We start from the raw sequence: 16,102 nt of genomic DNA, 5'->3' as shown, positions 1-16,102 counted from the left end.
CTTAGAAACCACAGTGACTTCTCTATATGGGAGATTTAAGGTCAGGGGACCCATAAACCAAGTTCCCTTGATGGATTATTGCAAAACACATTTCATATACCATAAATCAAGATTTGAAGAAAGATATTGCACTTTTTAACATGGCACAAATAGAAACCCCATTTTCAGAAATATAGCATGCAAAATGGAAGATAATAGCGATAAACGTATAAAATTTCCACAAGAATCACTCAGCTGGAAAAAACATTTGGTGCTAGAACCTCATCACTCAGCTGGAAAATGTAAGAGATTTCATGGCACAAATGCCCTTGTCCAATTGCAGCTGGCCTGTTTGGTGCTAGAACGTCATCACTCAACTGGAAAATCCCATAAATTTCATGGGGGGTCATGTCCAATTGCAGTTGGCCTGACGACATTTGCTTTAGTGAATGGATGAATTCACAAGATATACAAATTTATAGCCCATTGTTTATTAAATTTATTCAACCTACTGTTCGTAAATTTTATAAGCTTTATAACCCATTCTTTATTAAATTTATTCAATGAACTGTGTAATGTTTAATTAATATATAATGTAAGAGTTTTATAACTTTAGTTGATTAATTTAATAGTTTTAATATCACATGATTTGACCCACTCTTTAAACTTTGATATCTTAGGAACTTTTATTGATCTATATAATCAACTTTATTAACTTTTTCAAGTTTTAATATGTTATATCATATGTTGTAACTTTGACACATAAAAAGTATCTTTATAAAAAATTATATAGTATATCATAATTTTATAATTTAATAAAATATATAAGTTCTTTTAATTTGATTAACTTGTAGTGGAACTTATAAAAAGTAACTTTATATATTATATTATAAACTTTGAATATGCTTTGATTCTGACTTCCGAATATGTTTTTAATTTTTTTTTTAATATTATTCTATATTTTTATACTTCACACATCCTTGCTGTATCCGGATCTTGGCTTTTCACAAACCTAGCTGATCTGTATCCCGATCCGTATCGCTATCCTGGTAACATAGCATTTAGGACACAAATAATATCAATCAACATGTAGCAATGATTATTTATAACATCATTTATAACATCAAGTTTCAACAAATAACTAGGAATATGTCATCAGCATCTAACATATAACATCGGCCATGAAATAAGTAGGACATCTGACATTATGACCAAAGAGTTATAATATACAGTCAACTGAATGAGACAGACATTCGTTACAAAGCTTGAAGCTATGTCTTTGATACCAAGTTTGGCAGAGTATATTTGTCTTGTCATTTTGAAGGCTCGTACTTGATTCTATGTTGGTCTATCTAGAGTTGTTTTAAATGGTGCATACTATATTGTCAATTTGTATTTTAGAAGACGAGTGTAGTTGTAAATCTGGTTGGAAAGCATCTGGATTTTTCCTTTTGAATGCTTGGATCTAGTTGTCTGTAAGCCTCACTGTCCAACTTTTTTGTAATGTCAAATAAGGTTTGAAAACTTCATTTTTTAAAAACGAAATCATGATATGAGCCTGTTCTCAGTTTTGTCCTTTTCTGATACTATATATATGTGTGTGATCTGTTTGTCAAATAACTTCGACTTGTTACTGGGATTAGATGATAGGATATTTGAAATGGGCACATGTGGTACTTATTCATGGTGTCCTTTGTTCTTAGTTTGGGACTTTGGCTCGCATGCTTCAAGCAGAGCCACCACCAAAAGCTGTAAAAGTCACTGTGAGCAAGAGGGTTCCCTTAACTGGTGAAGAATTAAGAGCATATGAAGAGGAGCAAAGTCGAATAAAAAAAGAGGAAGCTTTAAAAGCAAGCAATGCTAAAGAGGAGGATGCTAAATCCTCTCAGGTTGGTGTGGATGCTATTTCAGATCCAATGGTTATTGATTCTGCACCTGGTCTAGTTCCATCAGAAGGTATTATCGTGATCTTTTTATGTCTTCTATTGCCTATTTGTCATTCTGTATGCATAATAAGAATTGTGCTGAGTTGACATTCAACAACATGTAATATGTATTTGGACATTTTCAGGGAAGCTGTTTCTTTTGAGAATTTCTGATATTTGTAGATTCAGAGAAACATTATACTTGTGAATTTGAAATGAGTGAAACTCTCTTATTACTAATAATATATAATTTGAATAATATTTAGCTCATCAAGATTTTTAACGTGATTTACCTGATTAAAGATAGAATGACATCAACTAGACTAATTATAATAGATATAACTCTTGATGTGGTATGGGAAAAATCCATAATGCATGGCTATGACACTGTAATATGCTAAATTTTCTGCAAACCTAGCACCTGACACTTAATTCCTAGCACAATTAACAGATCTACTGATTAAATCCACAGCTAGGTTCATTATCACAATAAAATTCAACGGAAGCAAATACACCGATCTCAATCACAATGACACAATGAATTTCCGCCCAATAATAGTTCTTCATTAAAATAATCTCACAACTTGGGCTCCCATTCTGAGAAAATGTCCCAATTGAGAAAATACAAATGCTGTGGATATGATCTAGCATATCTGCCCTAGATCGATGCTCGATCTCTTTGACAGATCTGGATCTCCAGGCTCCCTCCTGTACTTTCTCAGACCAGACACTCCTCCTGAGGCTAGTGCCGCTATTTGGTGTGTTTTCTCCCTCTCCCTAGCCTTGCTTTTATAACTTTACATTGAGCTAAATCCCTAAACCTAATCTCCAAAGTGATTGACGGCCAAAATTAGATCTCACCTCACTTGATATCAGTGTTTTTGAGATTAAAACAAAATAACTAAAGTAAATTACTTTACCTTTCCAAAGTTTTTTTTGGTTCAATGAGCCAACATAATACTTATGTGTTTTTTCCTAAGCTACAAAACAACTTGCTCAACCTATAGCAAGTTTCCTAGGGAAATCTGCACGGCTAGACACTTAGACCTATGTAGAAGTACCTACCCAAGCTACAAATGTCAACACTCTCTTAGCAAGGGAGGTGCTTCTACCACTTGGAACTTGCTCAAATCTTGGACCTGCATCCGTTGCCTGGTTGCTCCTTCGGAATTGGAAGTCTTCCCTGACATCAATCTTGAAGACTCGCTCCCTGTGAACTTGTTCCTAGAAGCCTCTTGCTCCTGAACATCTTGTGAGGTCATCTCGTACCAAGACACCTGCTTGACAGATTGGGTGGAGTCTGCTAACCGTTCTGTTAGGGTCCTATAATTTACAGGATCAATTGATGATTATCTGTTGATTTTCTACCATGAGATGTTGTAAATAATTATTTCATTCTGCAAATTATTTTCAAAAGTTCAAAGAAAAAAGAGAAAAGTAAAAAAAATATGATACAAAGAAAAAGAGGAAGAAAAAGAAAAATAAATAAAATAGGGGATAAAAAAATATATATATGAAAAACAAAAGAAAAGAAAATGAAAAATTGTAAAAATAAAAAGATTGGGCCCCTGTAGCGAGCTAATCAAAATGCCGCTTTATAGTCCAAAAAATGTCAAATTTATAAAGTTTTACACCTTGTTTATTATGTTTTATTTGATTATTATATATAATATAACGACAAGATAGATTTGTCGTATGTGAATAAAGCATGTGCTGGAGTAAACGACCACAACTTTTCCCACCCAGATGTACGACAGGGGAGTGTTTTTGGCCCCCCCTGCACTCCCGACAGTTAACACGAGGGGGGGGGCCCAAAAAGTGGCTTCCGCCTAAACTGCCTTGGCCAACGTTGCCCTAAAATACTGCCTCTCCATATCCCGCCAACGACTGGTGACATCTGCCACTCTGCTCTCGCCACATGTCTGTCTTGCCACATCACCCCCTCCACGTCAGAGATAGCCGTTCAACGTTCAAAATATGCTGCGAATTCCTAAATGAATGTTTTTTCGTTTAAATTTCCCACTGTTATTCGTTTTAACAATAAATCTCTCCCGCTCCATAAATGGTAATTGTGTCGTTATCCAACGAATCTAATCTATTATAAAAACCCTTAGAGGCCAACATTCGCTCCTTTTAGCACGACATTCATCTTGCAAGTTAAGATCAAGATGCCACCAACTTCCAACCTTCCATAGCGATCTTTCCTCCACGATTTCAACCGTTTTCCACTTGGGTAACCATTGCTCCTTTAGAATTTTGTTTATCAAGTTTTTACTAGTACTGTTTTTTCGCCAGCCTTTTATTTCATTTTCCCAAGATGTCAAACCGTAAAGGAAAGGGCAAAGTTTCAGAGCCAATTCCCATGATTCCCTCGGTCAGTGATTTTGACAAATCCCCTCTGCTTGACACCCTATATAAGATTGTCAGGACCCAGTTTGAATTTGATCTCTATGAACTCCATAATTGGGCAAAACAAAACTTGATGGATAAAAGTGATGATCTTAGCATTTGGGAATCCCTTCTGCCTTAGTTTGTCTTCTCCCAAACTCACTTTTTCCCTGAATTTTCTGTCTGGTGCCATCTCCGATATTTGCCAAGCCAAAAGGCTTTCATTTCCCATAATAATGAAGTCATTTTCTCCATTTCCCTTGAAAGTATTTGCCAGGCCCTGCAAATTGAATACCAGGCCTCCCATCATCCTTTCTCAGCTGATGTCCTGATGGAATTATATAAAAAACTGACTTTCCCTCAGAGAGCACAAATTTTTGAATGCTTCCTTCTAGAAAATGCTGAATTACCCTGGACAAATCCCCCATATCCAGTCTCAATCTTCCAAAAAATGTCCAAACAGGTAATTTCTATGGTAACTCAACTGCTTGGGTATCATAATGATCAATGGGTAGATGAGATAGTTCTAGGATTTTTATCAATTTTTGCAGTTGGAAAACAACCATCAATTCTTTTCAACTACAGTCAGTTTTTGTCCAATTCAATCCATGATCAGTTTGTAAATTTCAAAGCAGAAGGTGTTTTTAAGTATCAATCAGTTTTGGTTTACCTTATGCTATTTTATCAGTCAGACAGGTTCAAATTTCCTTTACAGAAGACAAATAATGAAGGCAATCCTTGGTCAGTGATTCACTGGACTTCTCTGGTTAGAAATAACTCAGAGGAGTATTCTTATACTGACTTTGTTGATAAATTTCTACATACATCATTATGTTTGCTTAGCAGTGATTTGATCCCAAGGATTTCACTAGAGATAAAGAAGTTTTTGCACTTGTTAGAGAAATCTAAAGTTGGAGATTGGTATTTATTCCAGAATTACACTGAAATTAGGGTAGTGTTTGTACCAGTCAGAATATTTGCATTAGAATACACTAGGCAAATGCTAAATATGGATGAGTTGCATTTTGTCTCCTACAAAAAGAAAGCACAGTTCAAGCTAAAGGCTCATATAAGTCCCTATATTATCAACACCAGAGTTGCAGCAAAGGAGGTGGAAGTTATTTTGAGTTAAATGAAATTCAAGAATAGTTTTTCTTGGTCTTATGATCTTCTAGGCACCATTTCAAAACTAAGATTGGAGCAGAAAAGTACTTCCTATGCTCATACACCAAGGCCCGAAATTGAACAATATGCTAACCAGGAGGAATGGATAGAGGGCACTTTACAAGAAGCTGAAGAACGACTAGTTAGTCAGTCATCCATGCAGACACCTATTCCTAAGGAGAAGGAGGCCAAAAGGGGGAGAGAGGACATGTCCCCTACTGATTCTGAAACACAAGGTGCAAAATTTATTGTTTTTAAAAGGAAAAAGAAGGACCCAAGTACTACTAAAAAATCAAACCCTCAAGTTGATCCTCCGGTGATTACTATCCAAGATGAATCTCCAGAAGAAAGAGATACACAGCAACAGGCCACAATAGTTTTGACAGGAACTCCTGTAAATCCTTTTCCTCAAGTAGAGGAAACAGTTCAGTCACCTACTGCAGAAACAACAGTCCAGTCTCCAGTATCATCTAGTTCTCAAATTTCCACTCAGCAGAGCATATTTTCAAGGTATAGGGAGATAAAGTTGAAGAATGAAGCTTTGAAGGCTTCAACCTACTCAGAATTTTGGAAGCAGACAACTAAAACACAACACAAATTGCTCTTTGCATTCGACTCAGAGAAAGGACAGTTCCAAATGGCCTTCATGGAACCTTTAGTGCCAACTCCCAAGAGTGCTGAAGACTACAAAGCCTCCATTTTCTCAATTGATACCAAGAAGATACATGAAATCGATCAAATCGATTTACACAAGCAAACAGGGGAGCTAATCTTTTCAACACTTACCAGTTTGGCCATGGCTGCTTCCAAACTACAGTCATCTTTGAACAACGTGCATTCCCAGTTGAAGATTGAGAAGATGTCCTCATTTGCTAAAGACAACATAATCAAATCTCTAGAAGATTTGATAATAAAACTTGGACATGACCCTGCTAATATCAAGGCAATAGAAGAGCTCATAAAGAACAAAGAGGCAGATATTCAAGCATTAAGAAAGCAACTAAAGCTACCATCCACAAAACATCCTCAAGCTAAAGAAGTTGCCAATATAGAAATGGAAAAGGAAAAATTGTTTACCATAGTTGTTGAGCAGAATGCACAAATACAAAAGATGGAACAGGGCATGGAAGCACTGTTAAAAGAAAAAGAACAATGGGAAGCAGCAATAGGGACATCTACATCAAGCACAGGTACAGTAGCAGACTTGAGCAAAGGCAACATCTTCAGATTCTATAGAAGAGATTGCTAAAGCTTTGCAAGAATTATCATTAGTTCAGTCCATGAAAGAGAAATTGTCAGCAACATTAACTTGGATGGAGGAGAATAAAATTAAAACTAACAATGCATATTTGACAGAAATGCAGAAAAACTACAAGTTCATTCAACAAATTCAAAAATATGAGGACCAGTCTTTTGTCATTCAAATGTTGGCAGAGGCCAAGAACAACATTTGGCAGAATATAAATGCCAATATAATAGATATGTGGCCTTCAATTCAAATCACTTTTGAGCAGGAGGAACTCATGCAAAGTGTTAAGACAACAATACAAAATACTAAAGCAGATTTGGAGCACAGAAGAGGCACAAAATATTGTCAAACTGTTAAACTCCAGAACAAAGGAGGAACTAGAAGACCTGAACATTCCAGATAGGACAACAACAGTAATAGAAGTTAAGAGGGTCTTAACAAAAAAGAATTTGATGATACAGCTGGAGAACAAATGTAAAGACCTTGAGTTGCAGGTCAGGAGGTTCAACAGAAAATTCACACTGCTGCAGGAAAAGGGTTTACCTACTTTGAGGAATTCTAATGGAAAATTGATTCCATTAGAAAACTACCAAGAACAACTGTGTAACATAGCTGTTGATGCTTCAAAGTTTGTAAAGGCCAAAGGAGTTATAAGTGGAGAAGCATTCATATAGGGCATATAGTCTGATTTGAATATTGAACATGAAATCCATCACCTTTTTGTCAATAAGCCAACTTTTGACACTTACACCAAAGTGGATGAAAGGTTCAGAAACATGGTAAACTTTTCTATCCCAAGTGAAGAAAGGTGGGACCAGTTGCTAGAATTGATCGAGTAAAGGATAACTGAAGCCCACAAATTTTGGCAGTAGAGGAACAACATTTGCAGCAAAATAGCCACAATCATCAACAGATTCCTTCAAAGCCTCAACAATGCATCGAATTTTAGCAGATTTTCCTTATTTTTCTTCTTCTATTTTTTGAAATATCTGTGTCTCTAACAAATATTATCTTGTAAATATATTTTATTTTGAAGTCCGATGTAAGATGTAATGGATTTCTATAAATATTTAGAAATATGACTTAGAAAAGGTTGGAACGTGTATGAAGAAAGCAGACATTCTGATGTAAGATGTGCATGTACTAAAGTGATCAATTTCAATAATACAGAGAGTTTGTTCTAGGATTCCCGTGTCAAGCAATTGGTGATGTTCCTTCTCATGTGAAATTGTTATTTTCTCAGTTTTCCATATGTTTTTCTGTCTCTATTGTTTCAAGAAGATAAAGGGCCGAATTTGTTTAAGTACACTTTGCTCTGGCTTGTAAACAATATTAATGTTTTCAATCTGATGTTAAGTATAGAATTCATCTTAGCATGCTCTATATTTAATTGAATCTAAATCATATTTCACTCAATTCACTCCACCAAATACTTTTAAAGATCCAAAAGCTTGCCTATCCTGCCCTGTTACAGCTGCTCTGTCATTTTTGTATTTGATCACCTGAAGACTCATGACTCCATGCCCAATGGACTTTCCCTGCAGTTTTCAACCAAATCTTTGAAAAACCAACCTATGAACTCAATAACTAGACTAGTATCTTAAAACAAAAGTCTAAATCAGATAGAGAGATCCCTCTCTGAAGCTGGAAGGGCTAGATCCTAGCTTTAAAAGTGGTTTTGTGGTTACCTGTGGGTTTCTCTCCATAGCCTAGGGAAATTACGGAGTGAGAATACGTTCCTCCCCTCCTAAATCTGAAGGTTGACTGCCTCTGAGTTGCTCAACTTTTGGAGCTTCATGTTCCCTATTTTTTATCATTGTTCTTCTTTGTGCCATCGATCATATAGGTTGACCCCTTAGCCTATACATGTTGGTCTCTCTAACTCCAATGGCGTGGCCACCATCTGAGCTAGGTCGCCTAGGTCTGATCATGACATGTCCAATCCTGAAATGCTACACCAAACCCATTCTTCTCGATCATTGAGATTGAGAGAAAACTCTAGTTGAGTTTCAACACCCATAGCACGTCACGTGTTCTTGTGCTAAGTCCTTCTAACACTGGTGTGGGTTTGTGTTCGTCCTTCGAGACGCCCACAAAATCTGCTTCAAATCCTTCGACTAGTACCATCTCCCTATATTCCTTTGAGGGTTGACCTCTGCTAATCCTGGTGGCTGTTGGTACGATCCTTCGTACCTTTCTCTGTTGGCCACTATTGGCTCGTGCCTGTTGCGACAATTCCTTTGCCCAACATCTCTGCATGATAATTCTACTTATGACTCCTTGTTTGCCATTACACCCTACTCTCTCATGTGCCTTGTTGTCCTGCAACTGTTGCCACCTTGTCAGCCCTAGTTATAGGTATGACATTCACCCCACAACTTGGCTTGATTCGTGATATACACGGCCGCGACTGCTGCTTTATGCATTCACGGGCTTCTGGTCGAATTCTTGCTTCCCATGGGCCTCTAGTTGCCATGCTCAGCTGACTGATTTGCCTTGTAGCCTTTGTTAATGGGCATCAATCTCCTTGGCACACCCTCTTCTGTGTTCATACTCATGGTCTAAGTTGCAGAAACACTGAAACATTACGAAGTTTTTGAAATGGGTACATTTAGAAACATTGCCTCCCAAAAATGCAACCTGATGGAGAGCTAGTACTTTAACCCAACAATCGTGTAAGGTTAACACTAAACCCCGCTGTATAACCCAGGTTAATGCTCTGATTCTTTTCAATCAATTCTATAGGCAGAGACTTTTCAACTAAATTAATTTTATTAAACGAAATATTTCGCAACCCTTTTCTACGTGGCTTGTGGGACCTCCCGGCGTGAATACCCATAATAGAACCTTATACCATAAATTAAGTGCTGAGCCAATACGTGTCCTCCTCTTTATAACTTTGCAAACAAATTTGTTTACTTTGTGATGACTTAACACTTTTCTCATAAACCTTGCGAATTGTGAAGTTGATTCCAACGCCAAGATCTCCACCGTTGGTTCAGTGTTGATCTAATGACTATCACACTATCATGCTTCAACTAGCCTGATAGTTAGTATTTTATAATCGCGCGAGATAAGTGGTTTTGGTCCCTCGTCCTTGTGCTACGTGGCACCACCATGGTTCATCGCGCACTTCATACAAATACCATTTACCATTTTATTACCCACGCGATATACCACTTACCATTTTAATCGGAGCCTTAAACTCTTTTTAAGAACCACATCGCGTCCGTTTAAAATGTTAACTTGCATGTTCTGATGCGATATGCGTCGATCTCCGATGATCAGATGATCGCCGCTTCCTCGCGATTTTCGTCAATTTTAGCAGTCTGCCAAATTTCTTTCTCATCTGCCACTTTTAGACTGTCACGATTATTCTTTTACTTTAATCAATAACCAAACATGAGTTTACAGAACATCCAACCACCAAGCCAAGGGTAGTTACCAGCGTAAACCTCTATCACCAAAAGGATTATTACAGAATGAAAACATAACGAACACATAATCATATGAGTTCGAAACATAAGGAAAACAGGTTCAATCATTTCACAGGGAATCTAAATCCTCCGGAATTCGACCATTCATGCATATAAATTACAGAGATGCAGCAAGATACTAATTAGAAAATTAATAATCACAGACTCTCGCTACCAGTCCACAAATTCAACTATTCAAACGAAGAAACCTCGATTGTCACACAGATATATATAAATCCACATTGTTTTGGTATTTATAAAATATTTACAAAGGAAACCGTCACATTCGACTGTTTCAGTTCTTTTCCATAAAATCCCTCTACCACTCTTTCTAACCTATAGCTAACCTCTTCCCAAAAGGAAGAACTCCTTTATTGAGAAAAACCTCTCGAATGTTTCTAAAGCTTACAATATATAAAAGAAAAGTATTCGTGAACCATTTCAGTTCTGATCCCACAATTCTCTCACTTTGTCCTAAAGTATCTTTTCCGCTCCATTTTTTCCTCAACAAAATCCTAAATTAGATATTTCAAATCCCTAAAATCCTCAGTCTACCTGGGATTACTCATTCATTCCTAAGATCTCTACAACTCACGAGATATTCCCTATTAATCAAATTACATTCCAATCTCTTTAAAACTCAAAATAAACTTAGGAAAATAAATAAATAATTAAGAGAACCCGCTCCCTTTAGTAAATGTGTGATAAGACTCCTAGGTCTTATAAACCTTGAAAAATGCTCTTGCATCACAAACGTTGGTCGAAATGTAATATATGTGTGTGTATAAATTATAAATAAGTGAATAACACATTATCTTGCAAGGAAAAAGGGAATAAGACCCATAAATGACAATTTAGAAGGAAAACTGAGTCTATTAACTCTCATAGATGATTACATGATAGTCGAGTTTCGACTGAGTTTCGAAGATTCAGATACTGATACAGCGCGAAATGTCGGGTTCCTAGAAGTTTCGTTCAACATAACTCACGGTCCATTTGCCTTGAAGGTTGGCAAGTGAATACCTCACACAACCTTGTCTCATTCACTTAGTCGCTGCCAATCTCCTCCATAGCCCTCTTGAACCTCACTACTCGATGACTCTGACTCAACATCTTTCCCAGCGTGTGTTGCGTCCTTGGTCCGATGGCTATCCTGCTGCTACACATCAGGTCCTGTACTCAATTATCCCACTGCTAGACATCAGGTCCTGTACTCAACTATACCATTGCTACACATCAGATCCTCTGCACGAGAAACTAACTTTCAAACTCGCAACTTCTTTCAGGCGGCCTGATCTTCTCGGATTAGCTACTCTCCTTGCTTAGTGCCATTGCTCTTGTGCGCACTGGTTATTGCCCTCAGGCCTGTGTTACTCGGTCCTAGTTCTCGTGCACCTGTTGTTTGCGTAAGTTATTTGTCTCATCCTTGTTGATGACCTGTCAGATCGGGTAGACTCTTTTTCGCCTTCCTGACAACTTGTGGCATTTTCAATTTACAATTGGTTGGCCTCAACTACTCCTACACTCGACGGCTAGGTGGGTACTCTTTCTCCTCGCATGTTGGTCGACTTGCAACTAGCTAGATAACTTGTGTCATTGCTCTTGTGCGCATTGGTTATTGCCCTCAGGCCTGTGTTACTCGGTCCTAGTTCTCGTGCACCTGTTGTTTGCGTAAGTTATTTGTCTCATCCTTGTTGATGACTTGTCAGATTGGATAGACTCTTTTTCACCTTCCTGACAACTTGTGGCATTTTCGATTTACAATTGGTTGGCCTCAACTACTCCTACACTTGACGGCTAGGTGGGTACTCTTTCTCCTCGCATGTTGGTCGACGTGCAACTAGCTAGATAACTTGTCTGTTACCACGATTCTTGACTTTCTTGACCTCTACGCATTGTTTCACCTTTGCTAGCTGAGCTGACCGTTTGCACCTTAACCTGCTGGCTCTAACCTCTGTGCTAGCCGACTGTCCACAGGCCTGTTGTGGTCTCTTCTAGTGGCCAAGTCTAATAGTGTTGCGAGCTGTTACGTCCCCTTGCCGTTGCAAACCCTACCATTTGCAGAAATCGGTACATGTTGTTTACTCTGTCGCCCATTCCCTTTTGTGCTCTACTGTGACATTTTGTGCTGTTTGCTCGCTTACCCTTTTGGCACCGCCCCCTAGGGTTGTTAGCCTTCGCGACTCTTGGCTCACTTTTGCAGAGTTGTTCAATAGGCTCTCAGCCTTGGTTGACGCTCATTTTCCCTTGATAACCCCGAGTTATGGTTGCTGTGCAACCTTGACTGCCACCTGTTTGCATTGCACCCCCTTGTCCTCAATTCACAACTTTGGTTGTTGGGTGGATGTCAGCCACTATGGCCCTTGGCTGCCACTCTCCACCCTTTGAAACATTCCCAACCAGACACTACTGGTGATTGTCGGCCACCAGGCCCGAGTCGTCATACACTTTAAAAAAATGATTTCATATTTCTTTGCGATTTTTTTATATTCTCAAATTCGCGTCCATACCACTGTACAGATTCACTTTTGCTTGATTTACTTTGGCCTTTGTCCTGCAATTTTCTTTTTCCTGCCATCATATGATCGTGGCTAGACTTGGCCCTAGGGGATCCAATATGAATGTGGCACCTGTGATTTCAAGATCGATTTAAAGAGTTTTAACTTTGATACCATGTTAAATTTCCTGCAAACCTAGCACCCAACCATTAATTCCTAGCACAATTAACAGATCTACTGATTAAATGCACAACCAGGTTCATTAACACAATAAAATTCAACAGAAGCAAATACACCGATCTTAATCACAATGACACAACATATTTCTACCGAATCACTAATACATGTGGAAAGTGGTATTTATCCAGGGTATTTTGTGGGAAGTGGTATTGACCCATGATATCCACCCATGGCATCCACTTATGGTATTCACCCATGGCAAGAAGATGTAACTCAAGGAGGCACCGAAAACACTATAAATATCAGGCCTCACCTTTGAAAAGGACATATTATTCTTCACAATGTAGTGGTAAAAGGATATTTTTCCTAGTTTAGAAAGAGCTGTGTTTTTATCACACTGTCTTGTTCTCTCTCTTTCTCTTTAGTGTTGTTCAGTTTTTTGTTGGGGATGTATTCATGCAATTTTTTATCACTATTTTAGTGCTTAGTTTCATGATATTCATCTTGGCATTTAAGGCTCCTGGATCTTAGCCCCCAAGATATGGATCATTGGTATCAGAACACTTCTTTCCTGGTAGCCATTCTGTCTCAAGATATCGCTTGCATATGCGCGACAGTTCTGCAGTTGGTCCGCTCAATAATGTAAGATTGTTAATGGTAGACAAGCATAATGAACCCAACATGGGGATGCCGCTTATGGTATTGGCATTGGGATGTGTCATGTTGTAACCCCGAAGACAGTTCCTGGCTGTAGGGGAACAAGTGCCCAGGACATCTAAAAGATTGATGAAAACTTTAAAATATATGGCTGGAGGGATTGACCATGAGAACTTGCAATGAATGGTCTGATTTTGAAACCTATCTTTAAAACCAGACTGGCCAAGGTAAATGAGGGTTGCAGGACTTAGGGTTTCAAGAGATGATTACAAGCAAATGAAGAAAAAAAAGGCTTAATCATTGAGGCACTTAAGAATCTTAGTTTTTGTCCCTGTAGAAGAAATAATGGACAAAACAAGTGAGATGAATGAAGGCTTGATATGGTGGAGCGCCCATTAAGGGATTCAAACCAAAAATATGATTACCATTAATTCCAGGTAAATTCATCGACTTGATTTAAATCAACTTGCTACTTCATTACACTCATATCAATGGAGAAATGACATTAATGAATTTTAAAAACATAAGAAGAAAACATTTATGCAATTACCCCAAGAACTCGAATCAAAACTGGTATTTATTTTTCTGTTTCAGGGAGATGTCTTAATTACATATCATCATCAGCTTCAGACTTCGAACCCCCGAACCCTTGCAAATTGATGGTTCTGCACTTTTATTTCTGTCCTAGCCTAGCTATTCAAGAATCAGTTATAAAACTGATTTTAAACTGTCTCAGAAATATATATATATATATATATATATATATAATACCACTTTCTTTCTAAAAAATAAAACCCTGCTCTCTCTCTCTTTCTATATATATATATACAATACAAATGTTTCAGGGATTTGTTTTTACCCCATGAACCAAAATATATAATGAACTTTGTCCAAAATAAAAAGGTAGTCCAAGTGGGCCCTAGGCTTCGTCATGCACATGCCATTAACCAAGAATGGTTTTCGAAAAGGGGTGCTGACGGAATAAGTTGTGGCCGTAGATCACTTGATGGGCAGTTTGAGGAATCTGCTTCCCAATGGTTCCATCCAACATAATTTCCGTGCATTTCAACACCGTCGAGACTCCGTTGATCTTGGGCTTGAATGCTGTAGACCATCGATTACCTGGATACTTGTAAGGAGTATAATCTTGGACTCTTGTTTACTGCAATCAATGAGGTAGTTGAGGTGGCTACTGATGTAATAATAAGATTTCCACATATGCCATATGTGTATTAAAGGCCGCGCCAAAACCATCGAGCTTCTTCAATTACCTCTTGCATTACTGCGGGGCTTTCTGTTGATCTTTTAACAATACTGACAACAAAACTCATTTCTTTTATAAGATGCCAACACTTTTCTTTGTTGGTGGAAACATCGTTAATCCTTTCCAAAGTATTAGAGACCACAAGAAGTGCTGCAGTTTACCATGCTTACTTGACCTATATTCTTTAGGAGCGCTGTAACAGGTCCATGTATAATATCTTTCAATTCAGAACCAAATGTGAGTCCTAATGACATCATACCCTTTAATTTCTGCAGGTTCGTTCCAACTTCCAAATGACACAATATTCTTTAATTTCTGCAAGCCTGGAACAACGGGCCAAGGAAAATTGTTGAGATTCAATACTTTTTTATGCTTTCCCTCTCTTAGTTTCAAAAGCTCAGATTTGTGCTTCGTAAGGTCATCCAGATTGACATCCTCGACTTTAGCAATATCTTTACGTATGTTGCTAATGAGATCAGATTTGGATTTTTGGCACCAATGGAAGAAGAGGAGGATGGAGCTTCATCGCACCTGGGGGATCCTGACACATTTAGATTAACATCAACATCTTCTTCCTCAAATCTGTTTGAACATTAGTAGACCCTAAGCATGGAGCTTCATCATAGGAAGCTCCTGGAAGAGCTTGACAAAAGGGAGCTCTCGCTGAAGGCGTGCTCTGAGCACCTCCTGAAGTGGGATCGCGTTGTTTCTCAACTGATGATGAAAAGCAGGAGGAGAAAAAGAATTTGATTGACATTGCTCTTTTGAAACACAACAACCTCCCCTTGCCTCGACTAATGAAATGATGGTAAAACTAGAGTCTTTCCCTCACAAATGAAAAACACAACACACTTGTCTTTGACTCGAAAAATGCAATGATGGTAGAACAATCAGTGTTAACATGATGTCTGAACTCAACTGCACATGAAAAGTGGCCGTCAGTTTGCACGATAATAATAACTATTTAATCAACCCTCAAAGTCCATAGGCTATCCATGGAATGGGGCAATCAACTGAACTATGAATATGTTTTTTCCCAATCGTATGTAGGGTGCTCCTTTTCCGCTTAAGTTTCCCAGTATATTTCATGGTACGTGTTATAGATCTGACTTGAAAATATAGAAACAAACCCATAAATAACAAGATAGAAATAGATAGAAACGCTTCTTTATTGATCAAACCCTTAAGGTAGGGCAACACCATACATTCACTCCTTAAGGAAGGAGAACACTCCACAAGCCATATGCTTGTCCATACAATATTCCTTGACCTCTCTCCATGGGGAGTCTCTAGCCTCTATATAGGCCTCATACATATAATAC

The 16,102-nt window shown here is 38.1% G+C and overlaps 1 protein-coding gene across 1 annotated transcript in view; it reads left to right on the top strand.

Annotated features, from left to right (window-relative positions):
* The window catches only part of CPSF100 (cleavage and polyadenylation specificity factor 100), a 435,702-nt gene that overhangs the window by 107,584 nt on the left and 312,016 nt on the right, over window positions 1-16,102 (top strand). The window contains exon 10 of the mRNA XM_089411014.1: window positions 1,683-1,935. Within this exon, the coding sequence (XP_089267140.1) occupies window positions 1,683-1,935 (253 nt within the window). The remainder of the gene's footprint in view (window positions 1-1,682; window positions 1,936-16,102) is intronic.

This window comes from Pinus tabuliformis, chromosome 3_1, assembly GCF_031772625.1.
Source record: "Pinus tabuliformis cultivar Carrire ecotype Pingquan chromosome 3_1, CPIR1, whole genome shotgun sequence".
Taxonomy (NCBI): domain Eukaryota; kingdom Viridiplantae; phylum Streptophyta; class Pinopsida; order Pinales; family Pinaceae; genus Pinus; species Pinus tabuliformis.
Note: the sequence above shows the minus strand (reverse complement) of the source record. Positions and strands in the feature narration are given on the sequence as shown.